This window comes from Columba livia, chromosome 5, assembly GCF_036013475.1.
Source record: "Columba livia isolate bColLiv1 breed racing homer chromosome 5, bColLiv1.pat.W.v2, whole genome shotgun sequence".
NCBI classification, from domain to species: domain Eukaryota; kingdom Metazoa; phylum Chordata; class Aves; order Columbiformes; family Columbidae; genus Columba; species Columba livia.
The window spans coordinates 35,422,263-35,435,303 of NC_088606.1; the positions used below are offsets into that span (position 1 = coordinate 35,422,263).

The 13,041-nt window shown below is 37.1% G+C and overlaps 1 protein-coding gene across 25 annotated transcripts in view; it reads right to left on the minus strand.

The window, feature by feature from the left end:
- FSIP1 (fibrous sheath interacting protein 1) overlaps positions 1 to 13,041 on the minus strand; it is a 213,481-nt gene that overhangs the window by 124,500 nt on the left and 75,940 nt on the right. For 9 of the 25 annotated variants that reach the window (XM_065064278.1, XM_065064269.1, XM_065064279.1 and 6 more), the window contains 2 exons: positions 7,046 to 7,665; positions 3,562 to 3,809 (listed from right to left, as the gene is read on the minus strand). In XM_065064278.1, coding sequence (XP_064920350.1) covers positions 3,806 to 3,809; positions 7,046 to 7,665 — 624 coding nt within the window. In that variant the 3' untranslated portion in view covers positions 3,562 to 3,805. Of the gene's footprint in view, positions 1 to 2,794; positions 3,810 to 7,045; positions 7,666 to 13,041 lie in introns of those variants that run through there. The other 16 variants (XM_065064281.1, XM_065064277.1, XM_065064272.1 and 13 more) reach the window with 8 other exon arrangements.

Sequence of the window (13,041 nt, forward strand, 5' to 3'; positions counted from 1 at the left end):
TGTGCAGCAGATAATTTTTGCACAGCCTGTTTTCACTCTGTGCTCAGCATGTCCACTGACTCTGCAGGAGCTCTGCTGGGGAAGTGAGAGGGAAAACAAGCACTGCAGTGCCACAAAGCAGACACCAGCCATCGTCTGGCTTCAAAAAAAGCATTTGGCTGAGAATTTGGTGGGGCTCTTTCCTCCTCTCTTCTTTTGTTTTTGATGGAAGTGGAAGTTTTTATACATCTTGATACAATTGCTTTAATTTAAACTCGAATTCAGGACATATAAGAATAACTTTACTCCTTTTGTCATTGTTGTTTATAGTCAACAAACTTTTTTTTTTTCCTTTTTTTTTTTTTTTTTAAATCAGGATATTTAGTCTGTCCCGTCTCTTTGAAATGGAAAAGATCCTCAGCTGCCCAAAACCTGCATAATAACTGTAAATTTGGACTGAACTTCTCATACCATTCCAGTATCCTGAAATCAACTCTATAGTTCTTTAAATCATCCTACTCAAATAGGTGTATCTATAGTATATAATATATACTATATATATTAAGATAATGCTTAAATTTTATACATACTTATGCATATACACATACAGGCCATGAAAATAATTGAATCACCCTTATTTCCCTCTTTCAGAGGAAAACACAATGGAGTTTGTCACTTAATAGGGCAAACCATGAAACCATGCAGCATCGAAATATACACTCAAGTAAATGAATGCCAAGAGCTGCTCCAGCACTGTGTGTGTGGGACTGAGGAGTCTCAGTGACAATGGCAGAATGGCTCAGCAAACAGATGCAATCACACCAAAATCTTCTCTTCATGGGTATGATGCTTTCACAACTATTAAGTATTTGGAACAAAATTATTTATCTTGTGCTGTAAATTCATAGTGGGAACTAAAATAAGGAACACAAACCGGCACAGACCTGCATACACACACGAAATTTATTATTCCTCAATACAAAACAGATCTCAAAGCCCAAAAGTCAGAGGGATAACTTTAAAAATCAGTGTCCTGCGTTCTGCTGTGTTTTAGGATGAATGGAGCTGGGAAGACTGTAAAGAAGCAAACTGTCAGAATCTTTTACCAAACACAACTTATGCTGAATGAAGGTATGTATTTTGGAATATCTGTTTCCAAATCCTGAGGTAGGCTACAAATATAAATTCATTTAAATATCTTAATCATCTCTGCTGCATCAGTCCCCGAGGAGCAGCCGCCGCATTCCAGTGCAGCTGGAATTCTAGTGTTGAGCCTGACAGGGGTTATTGCAGGTCACAACCCAGAGACACTGGAAAAATAAAGAGAAACCTATGAATCCTCCTGGGCTCAGCCTTCCTTTTACCCTGATACTGGTGACGTTTCAGCAAATTACTTTATCACTATATTTTATATAATATCTCCATTATTCTGTACCTCATACCAGTGAACAGGTTTTACAAAATCATTTTATTTCCTACAGTTTTACTTAAAACTGAAGATAAATAAAGGAAGGCTTAAATTGATATTTCGTCTGTAACATAAGCAAGAAATAAAATCTTCCTAAAGAACTCTGTTATTTAATATGCAGTAGAAACCAAGCACAGATACATTTTATGTCACTAATTTTTGGCATGGTGTCTGGGTTTGGACACTGACCCTGAGCACCTCTGGAACAGCATTTCATGAGCAGTAGGTCCCTGCAGTTTGCAGTGATGCCAACTGGTGCGGGGTGCTCAGCCCTTTCCAAGATCTGAAGTAATAAGAGTTCCTGTTGGGATACACTTTTCAAGTCAATAGCCATTCAAACTTGCCTGCTTAGCCCTGGAATGCCAGATGTGAATAAAAAGTTGTATTTCTGGCTTCAGGAATATTGTAAGGCTGAGTCAGCAACAGGCTCTTCCTTGAGGGTGCTGGGAAAAGCCTTTTGGTAACAGTGACAGATTTAAGATGACAAAAGAGACCAGAAAAGTAAGAACTAATTATTATTTCTCTTAATATATATTATATTATAGATAATATATATAACCTTAGACAGAACTTAGAACTTCAAAAACTATTTGAGCACTTTAACACTGTTTTCGAGAAGGGCTCTACAAAACTTGAATTCCTTGTGAAAACAACTGGACTGTGGAAAGATTACAGCCAGTGGACAGTCCTGCATGAATATCATACAGGCACAGAAAATGCTCTTGGAAAACCTTCGTCAGAATTGCTTTGATTATATTTGTGGTAAAGAAATTATGACACAGACTTAATATTTTTAAGAATGATAAGAAATACATCTGGTTGAGATTTGCAAAGCTCCATGAAATGTGCTTACAGCAATCCGATGCAGGGCAATGGGACTATGCAGAACGTCCAGTCACCATGGATTTGTTACTGCTGTTGCAAAACACGGAAAAATACCAGAAAATAAAACAATAAATAGCACTTGCTTGTTGCAAATATAGTATCCCATGTACGTTTTCAACTAAAAGAAAGTAGGTTAGATTCTGACCAGTTATATCCACATGATTACCAGTTCCTCAGGAATATACATCCAGTCACACTGGCAGTTCCATAAATGAGATTAAAATCTGGGCCAATATGAGCATTAACTTAAACATTCAGGTCAAGAAAACCCTGTGCCATAACACAGCCATTGTATAGTAAACATTGTATTATACCCATCCTCTTGTTGAATGTTTGATGTCTGGTACAGCATCTGAGAGAGAATTTGTCCTTTAGGTTCTGTCAAATGAGAGTTTTGCAGTGGGAAAATCTATTCTGTTTTCCTTGCTAGAATATCTCCCTCCCTCAAGGAAAGAAAAAATGTTTACAAGACAACCATAGGGTTTTTTTAATAATTCCTTCTTATTCTGACAGTACAGTGCATGAAATAAAGAACCAACCATCAGCTCAGAAAATAAGTAGAAAATTCAGGAGAAATAGCAGTTGAAGAGAAGACAAGCAAAAACTTGCAATGAATTTTTATCTTAAACACAAACCAGCTGTATCAGCCTCCCCCCAGCTTGTCATTACTATAAGGTTTCACAATCCAGAAGCTGTTAGGGCAAATTTGTGAACTCCTTCACTTTTACTTGCAGCAAAGCAGCACGAGGGACCACAATCTTTCATCACTTAGTTACGTATTTCTTCAGCAGAGGACGAGGTGTCTGCAGGACGATCACAGGACACAGCTGAGCGGAGCGGTGCCGATGTGCCCGTCCAGCACAGGACTTGAGCAAGTCTTTACCTTTAGTCTACCCAGCTGCCCAGTAAACAGCCCCGGGGAAGGGAACTGAGTCCGAATTTGGGTCCTTCCCTGAGTCAGGCTCAGCGGTCAGACAGGCTGCAAGTCCCAGCAAGCTGCACTGGGACCACGGAGGTCAGGGTTACACTAACTTCATGGGAAAAAAGCAGATAATGGGTAAAGGAAGAAAATTATTATACACATATCATATCTGCTCTAATGAAGTCTCATCAGTAGAAACCTGCCAGTTTTATTTTACGTTTTCTACAAACAAAGACATGCTTGTTTATCAGACACACGGCTACACAAACGTGTATGTACATTTATTTATTAGAACACCCCAGGAAAATTAATGAATTGCAAGAGTTTATTTTGAAATCAAACTGCAACATAGAATAATGACAATAATAATTGTCTCTTAAGAATAAATCAGCTCATGGAATAGTTTTCAATTATGATAATTCATTCCCTTCAGGTTACCTGAAATGATAATATATCAGTATAATATCACTGACAGGTTTAACCACACTTTCAGAAAAACAGCTGTGTAAAGTAGCATACAATCACTCACCCCTCAACTTTCAATCTTCATATCATCTGCAAAAAAAGAAAATAACCATGCTGAACTGCTGCAAGCACAATATTATTTGCAAGAGGAAAAACCAACAACACTTTGTGATAAAATTTCTACTTAAAACTTAACGTAGGCCCCAAAAGAGCTGTAAATAATTACCAGTTGGCTCACACAACTGAGAAATAACAGCCTTTTCATACCTGTACGTGGGCACGTCTGGCTTCTGTTTATCTCAGTAAATATCACCTATGTTTATATGCATATGACTCTGATGTAAGTTACTGCTTCTTTCAAGAAATAGGAATTACTTATCTCTGAAGGCACATGGGAGTTTCCTTCAGATATATACATAAGTATATATATATATATGTGAGTTATGTTAATAATTATGCTTTCCTGAAAAAAATACATAATTTAATGTCTTAAAGTAAATCTGTATCACAGACTACAGTACCATAATGACTGCAAAATGGAAATTCTGCTAAACCAGTTTCAGACAGACACAGTTTTGTCTGCTTACACAGCACTGTACGGAGTTTAAATCACATGTAGCGGGCCAGAAAATCAAAACATTTACAGAAGATTATGCATACATGTTTAAATGCCCTTTAAAATTAAGACCATAACAAAACTCAACTATGTACATGTCTCTTAAAAGTAAAAATAACACCTGACACTTCTCAAACCTTCATCTGCAGATGCATTTGCCTGAAACTGGATTCCAACTGGATCTCCGTTCCTCAACACAATTAACACATCTAATCATGTTTGAACTAACAACAAGTTACCTATAGAATACATTAAGCAACTTTCAAATTTGATGAACATCACAACCTTTTGCTTATGGCCAGGCTTAATTGCTTAATACAGAACTGAGTCACCTTTGTGGGAAACAAATTAATTCCATGGAAGGTATCATGGTTTTCTGTTTCATGCTGTACACTTTCTCATAAGCAGTATGTTGAAAAAAATAATAAGAATAGATTGATGTCTATTTAAATGCTAATTTTGGATGTATGTTTTAGCATTAAATAATATTAATGAAATGCAATAAATGCAAATATAATTAATTTAAACTTGAACTTACAGATAACTGCAAAATATTTAGCACTAATGTGCTAAACAATTACAAACCTCAGAAGTAGGTTTTATTTTGCACTTACTTTTATTCTGCCTAAAGATTACCTGTTCACACCATTTTTAAAAATCAGACACTGACACAAAGACTCAATGCCTGATGAGGCTGCAATATCTGTAAATATATCCTTGGTTTTGTTTTTAGTCAAAATGAAAATATTTTGAGACTCTGAAAAATCAGAACTCTTCTTTTTCTCCCTCCAGAAAAAAAAAAAAAGACCATTAACACTAAAAAAAAAAAAAAAAAAAAAAAACAACAACAACAAAAAAACCAAATGTTTATTAACCATACAGATTTTAGTGTGGTTGAATGTTACTCGGCCACTACTGAAAAAAGATAATCAAAACATCCCATTGCATTACTCTGACACAATGCATTATTAGGACTCAAATATATTTAAATCACTATGTGATAAAGGTTAACAAACTCACTTTAAAGACTTTCACCATGAGATTCACCACATGGAAATGTACTAAATAGCTGAAATCTCCTTCCTCTCTTGTGCAATAAAATTACCTCATCCTGTAATGTCTACCACGACAGCTATAAGCAGTTACCTGCTCACCTCACTACCTAGTGGCTACAGTGTGGTGTTTTGCTTGATTTAACACATCCCATCTTAAAATACACCCATAAAGAGAGAAGGTAGTTGGGGCTGAGTCACACTTGGCTCTGACTGTATTACATCTATTGAGACTAAAGAAGAACTTTGATTCACGTGACGGCAGCAAGATAAACTCGAGTTTTTCTCAACTGGTTGCTGAAGAAGACTGGTGGTGCAGCATGTAGTCCTGTTAAACACGCATGAGACCAGGTTGACCCTGGCAGAGCTGGTTCTCTGTGGTGTTCCCCATCACCACCAGTGCCAACCCACTCTCCGCTGGGACAGACCACTTTCCTTCTTCCCTCACTCCACTCTCCTGACGCTTGTATCTACGTGAAGAGCAAAGCTGGCATGTGAAGTTGTTATCGCTGAAAACTAACCTACCAAAAAAAAACCCACACCACCAAACCTTTTCTCCGGGTATTGTATTTCTACTTTCTTCCTATTGCAGCTACGGCACAAATCTCATAACGGGCAAATATAGCAGGTGGGTGCTGATACTAAGTTTGTCTGGCAGTGTAAAAAAATATCCACAAGCTTTCTTGCTTTCTGATGGGCAGAATCGCTTAAAAAAAAATAACATTCCCCTCACTGTAGGAAAGTTAAGTATGAACAATCAAAGAAACAGCTGTGATCATAATTAAGAAATCATAAGACAGTAAAGAGGTATTAGGATGTTCTTGTAAATTACCAATGAACACGAAAAAAATATTTCTCAAAATTCAGAATAGATTACCAGCATAACAAAGATCTGTCTTAACAAATCTAGCTAAATTTGTTGATTTCTAATACAATAAAACAACAGCACTTCAACCACAAGCAACTTCATACTGTCACAACTTTCATGAAAGAAAGATATAGATGGACATACCTAAAATCTGATTTAAACAGTTTGCTTTCTAAAAATAGAAGCGGGTTTAGGCTAAAAATCTAAATGTACATATAGATTACAATATCACTATGTAGCACAAAAACTACATTTCAAAATCTTTTTATAGTAGTGGATAAATATAATTTTTGCTGGTCAAAGTCTATTCTTTCTTTTACTGAATCAAAAGTAATGTATAGAAATTATGCAGTATTTATTAATTTTATTATCTTCTATGTGTAAATTCAAACTCCCTAAAAGCAATTTATTTTTAATATACCTAGGTCATATTTTTTTTTCTGTACTACCTAGTTTACCTTATTAAAAACATTCAAGAAACACTTGGATTTTTGTGTAAATTGTTATACCAACTACTGGGAGAATAGTTTCTCTCCACGGAACACCGAACATGACTTTCTGCTACTGAAAATATAATTCATATGTGTTGTCAACACTATTTTCCAGTTGACAGAATTAATCAATATCAGTGTGATATTTCATAAGAGTCTTATTCTTATAGACAATTATGTCAGCACAAGGGTTTTAATAAACATTCTGTTATTTTGTGTATATTATTTCTGGCACGGTTTAACATTTTATGAAGTATATCCTTGCCTCACCATAATAATCAGTGTGTATTGGCGCATACCTTTGGTGAGAACCTGCTTGGCTTTTTTCATCGTAATCAAAAGCCTGTTCGAAAGGGCTGTTAAGAGTCTCACCTCCTTTGGTTTGCAGTGGTATGCTGAGAATGTCAGCCTCTGTGGATGCCTCATTGTTCACGCTGATGCAATATAATGGTTCACCCAAGAAAGGAGGTTTCTTCAACCTTTCTGTGTTGAGTGCTCTTGACATAAAATAACCTCCAGTAATACTCTTATCTCCCACCTTCTGTAAACCTTCTAGGTCATCTGGCTCCTCTGTTTGGGCCAGTGAGTCCTTTGATAAGTGACTATCAGCCGATGCTTTGCTGACATAGTAGCCAGGGATTTCACTCTCTGCATTAACACATAAGCTTTTGTCTGCAAGTCCAGCCTTTTCCTGAGCCGTTAACATCCCTACAATATGGCCTTCAACTAACATTTTGGAAAGAGTAGATGTGGAGTGAAGAGTGGAGTCTTGACTTGTGTAACAAGGGGGACTTAATCCACAAGAAAGAGATTCCTGAGACTTTGGCATGGTAACGTTGCTTATTGTTCTCCGAGGCTGCATACATTCTTCCAGAAGGGTCTTAAGCTGCTCTTCAGAGAGGCCCATTTGTTCTTCACTCTGAAAAAAAAGGCCAAGAATTTCTTCTGTCAAAATATAATTAATGAAAAGCAGGGCCATAAAACAGTTTGAGAGATATAAAAGCACTGGCAGAGCTTTAAATTGGTATCAATATTTTTCAGTTCACACTGATTTTAAATACATATTTAAATAATTACACCGTATATGTAACATCTTCACCAGGTTCCAGATAGATTAGATGCTGAAAGTTAGGAAAGAAGTGTGCTGTCCACAAGGCACTGAAAAGCCTTTGATTTTGCTTAATCTTCCACCAGATATCACTGCATTTCCATTATGAAAGCACATACTTTTTTATAGATCTTGGTCTGTTGTGTATACATACAGACACACACAGTTGAAGATTTTAGTTACTGAAAGCCAAACAACACACTGCTAAAAGACTTTCAGTTGTTGGGGTGTTGCAACTGGTGTCAAAAACCGTTTTGGACAGCACCAGCCCACAAAGATGGTCACGTATTGACTGAAGTATTCTCAGCAGCTCACCGTAGAAGTGCAACATTGCATCTCAACCATGTGACAAAAAGCAAATCAGTCACTCAGCTACAGGACCTACCACATCAAGCACATCCCATGGCATGTGACAGAAGAAAGCCCCATTTTTATGATGGTTTTACTGCTTTCTTAGGCTGTCACTGCTTGGATGGCTCAGAGATGTTATCTTTGCAGTCAATGTCTTATTCAGACAGTGGCAGACTCCCGGCATTTTTATCATGCAGGTTTCCTTTACTGGGCATTTCTTAAAACGTTATATTAAACATAATGATTGATATTAGCTGGTAAAGCTAAACAATAGCAAAGGACATTTTGCTGAGAGAGCTTTGCAATGGAGAGTTACTTCTGGCCTTTACAGTCCTTCATGCTGCTTGGTAATAGAGAAGCACAATACTCCCTGACAATTTAAAGATTATAATGAAAAGACATATTTTAGATGTGCATAATAAATTTGCCCATGAAATATGAGATGAAAATATATTTTATTAATGTTATAGATACTATGCTACATTTAATGGAAAAAGATGCTGTCCACCATCAAAACCTCAGCTTTAACCAGCCTCCAGGAGGCAAAGGATCAGTTGACAATCTGAGGAACTGCCTAACGCTGCAGTGATTTATGTCAAACAACAATTTTATCCACTATGCATTGACTGTTACACAGAATTTACTTTACATTGTGCTAGAGCATGGAGCTACTGTCATTTCAGAGGAAAGATAAACATTAGATGTCTAGCTGATTTTTTTTTCCTAAAGATCTCTTATCCAACTAACAGGCATGAAATGACACTGATGTTCATGACCTGATAAGATTGCAGCCTAATTAGCACACAGATTATGCCTGAAAACTGATTACTAACATTCATGAATTGGGACAGTTTTCAGTCAGGAAGGAAACAGCATTTATTTGTAAAACTTCTTGTGGCTATTAAAATTTAAAAGGTGACACTACAAAGTGAACAAGAAAGACATTTTAGGTTACTTTCAGTCACTATTCTGTATTTACATGTTCAAACATTACTAATAGCTAATAACTGCTACTATAGACTGATTACAGTTCAGGCACTAGCTGATATATGTAAACAATTTTATAGGTTTATTCAACCTTATTTTCATTCATTCATTTAATTTCCCTCCCAAAGACACTTTGAGTTCACTTCCAACACACAAAAGAAGACAAGTGCATTAAAGAAGTTGAGACATTAAGGTCTTTTCAACAACAACAAAAAAGAGCATCAACAAACTACCATTGTGTGTGTAGAGAGTTTTAAATAGATGACCATGAAATCAGGTAATTGTATCAAGATTCAGCTAATCTTGGTATCAATCAACTTACTTTTGATAACTAAAAATGAAACCACAATCTTATACACTTATTTAGATAACAGAAAAAATTATGACCTCTTCAAACTTTTCTCAGGCTTTTAAATGTTAATCCTAGAGCAGAAAGTACTCACTGCTGAAAAAAAAGTCAGACAGGGAAAAGCAATGAGTAGCAAAACACGTGACAAATCAAACATGAAACATGGCATTTTTCAAATTTTCACTCTCAATCTAATCTACTGGCCCACAGTGAATTCCTTACATTTCTTGAAGGAGTATTGTAACCTGCAGGACAATGTCTGTTTGCATGTAGTCATTATTAGAACAGACTCACTCTAAGAAACAAAATGCATTCACCCAGGCAAAGCACCATGGTAACATAGTTAAAGCACTATTGGCAGCACAGCTGCATTGAGCGTATTTCCAGAGAGCAGAATATTATGCTACATGAACATAACTGTATGTGTATCACTGAAGATTCTCACATCTGGAAACCCACATGGCTTCCTACATGTTTTGAGTGTGTGGTTCTATAGTAACATATTTCAAAGCTCTTGGCCAAGATCATTTGGAGATAATTTTATGTTAATGACAGGGCAATTCACCCACTGCATAGAGGAATTCTGCATCTGGTGTAAATGAAAGACCAAGTACAAAATGAATGTAGTGAGGAAGATCATCTGTCCCAGCCCATTTATCTGCAGTCTGCTTTTCCTTGTCCTGTTTTTTTTTAACCTTCAGGAAAATCATATGGCTTCTGTTGAGAATTAGTTCATAGATTATATTGATTATTACCAGAGAGTGAGGTGGTGAGATTTAGAGCCTAAGGCTATAGATTGAAAAAGTTTGGTAAGTTATGGGCTTGCTTTCCTCCAGAGTGGCTGCCCTACAGGCAAAGCAGACTGTAAAACATCACTTATTTTTGTTCTTTCTTTATCACTTCCTCCCTTTGGATTGCTTTGTAAGACACACTTGCAAGGATGCAGAAAGAAGAAAGTATCTAACATATCTCTCAAAAAATTACATTTTAAATTACTAAAGGCTCGCTGATTGCAATTTTCTGGTGCCAAAGTAATTTTAGGGTTAAGGAAAAACACACAGTAGAGGAGAAGACAGCTCTTAACTCGCCAGCAGTCATCCACTCAGCAGCAAGAAATCTTCACTGGAATGAAAGCAGAAAGGCTGCTGTTGAAATCAAAGGCCGTACGTTTGCAACCACATGAGCATTTCAGCTCATGAGATCACATAACACAGCATCTGCATTAGAAGTTTGCAAAGTAGACATTCACACACACCAGAAGAAATCCTGTCACAGCTAACTGCACTAGCTCACAGTCACAAGACTTGGAATCGGTAACACAGTCTTAGGGAGACACTAGTTTCTACTTCTCCCAAGGTTTCACTGCCCTCACTGTAAATAATTTACAACTCCTACGCAGAAAAAATACTTCAAGATATTTCTTTAAAAATACAAGGACATAAAACTAATGTAATTCAAAATGCAGAAACAGCACACTAGACAAAGGAAAATGAGCTATTAGGTCTGGTTCCCATTAGGAACTGGAAAACCTTTTAATTGTTCTGGCTAATTTTTAATAGGACACTGAGTCCTGCTCATTTCCTAGGCTTTTTACCATTAATGATCCAAAAAACCTAATTCCTAGACAACAGTTTAGGAGCCTGCTACTGACCTTTACTGCTTATGTGGGGCTAGTTTTTCTCACACTTGTGGCCCTTCTCTGACTGAAGATTTCTTGTTCCTTGCTGTATTCCGCGCTGACATGGGTCTATAGAGAAAACCTTACTGCATGTGGTAGGAATGCAAACTTGTAGACCGCTATGGAAAGACCTGCTGTGACCAAGGGCTTGCAAGTTCAAAGCTTTACGTTTGTTTTCCACAACTGCAGAGTAACAGAAACAGACTAACACTGAAAGGCTTTATCAGATTTTAGCCTGGGGAGAAAGCTAATATGTCAGGATTATTTCTAATTATAGTAAATAATAATAAAATGACACACACTAAATGAATAAGCACTAGAAAGCTAGGACTATTTAAGGATACATGTAGCTGCCATGTCTATAAACACGTATATTTTGTTGCTTAATCTGAAAATATTGCAATCAACAGTTCTCATGATACTTTATTTGCTTGAAACAATTTACTTGGATGCCCTAATTTACTTATATTTTTACTGATGTGTAGGACTGCAACAGTCTATTCTAATGTAACTGCTCTCTTCCTGATAAACAGGCTCAATCTTAAGAGTATACTGATCTATTGAGCCAACATTCAGATTTTTGACATATCAGCACAGGAAGGTTTTGCAAGTTTTAGTTATTTCCTGACTTATTTCTCAGATAACCATATTCTGCTTTGAAAAGTCAATTCATGCCACATATCTCCACACTTCTCAACATGCACCATCAACTCCAAGGTCTCACCTTTAAGCATCACACCAATGCACTTGTCTATGAACTGTACTAGTCAGTGCTACTGTGGTATATTATTAATACACTGCATACAAAAGCAGACACATCGTGCCATTGCGGAAGTGTTTTTTACAATTTCCAAAGTTATTTTTGCAGCACAAAAGTCAGGATTGGTGTCCATAACTTGTAAACTAATTTAAGTTATGGGAATATGTCCTTATGAGACTGTTGTGGGTTAACCCCAGCAGGCAGCTGAGCACCACACAGCTGCTCGCTCACTCTGCCCCCCGATCCCTCAGTGGCACAGGAGAAGAGGAAAGGAAGAGTAAAAGGAATAAAACTTCTCTATCAAGATAAAAATTATTTAATAAGGAGAAGGGAAAAAAGAGAGAAAGAAAACAAAACAAATTATGCTAAGGCAATCACTCGCCATCTCTCATGGACAGACCAATGCCAAGCCAGTTCCTGAGCGAACGATGCATAACTTTCTAGAACTCCCTGTTTTCTGCTTTTATTGCTGTGCATGATGTCATGTGGCACGGAACATCTCTTTGGTTAGTTCGGGTCATCTGCCCCATTGTGAGCCCTCCCAGCCTATTGCGCATCCCCAATCCATTCCCTGGGAGGGCAAAGTGAGAAACAGAGAAGGCCCTGACGCTGTGCAAACTCTGGTTAGCAACTGCTAAAACACGGATGTGTTATCAGCATTGTTTTGGTCACAAATCCAAACCACAGCACAATACCAGCTGCTGTGCGGAAATTTAACTCCATCCCCGCCAGACCCAATACATCCGCTTTTAAATATAACTTCTTAAGTGTCCTGCACATCACGTTATGGCTTTTAGTGCTTATTTTAATAACACTACATTAGAAGAAGGAGCTTAACACATGTAAAAGAAAAACCTAATATTTTCTCTGTATGGTATTTCAGAAGGGCTATTTCAGAATGTAACAGGAGAAAATTTAACTAGAGTAGATCAAAAACACGCTTACAATTCCATGAGCACGTTTCTGGAAAGGACAGTAGCATTTATCGATCCAGTGGTGTTAAAAACTAAGACTGGAAGCTGAACAATGGATTCAGAAATTAAGAGTTCCTTGTGCTACAAT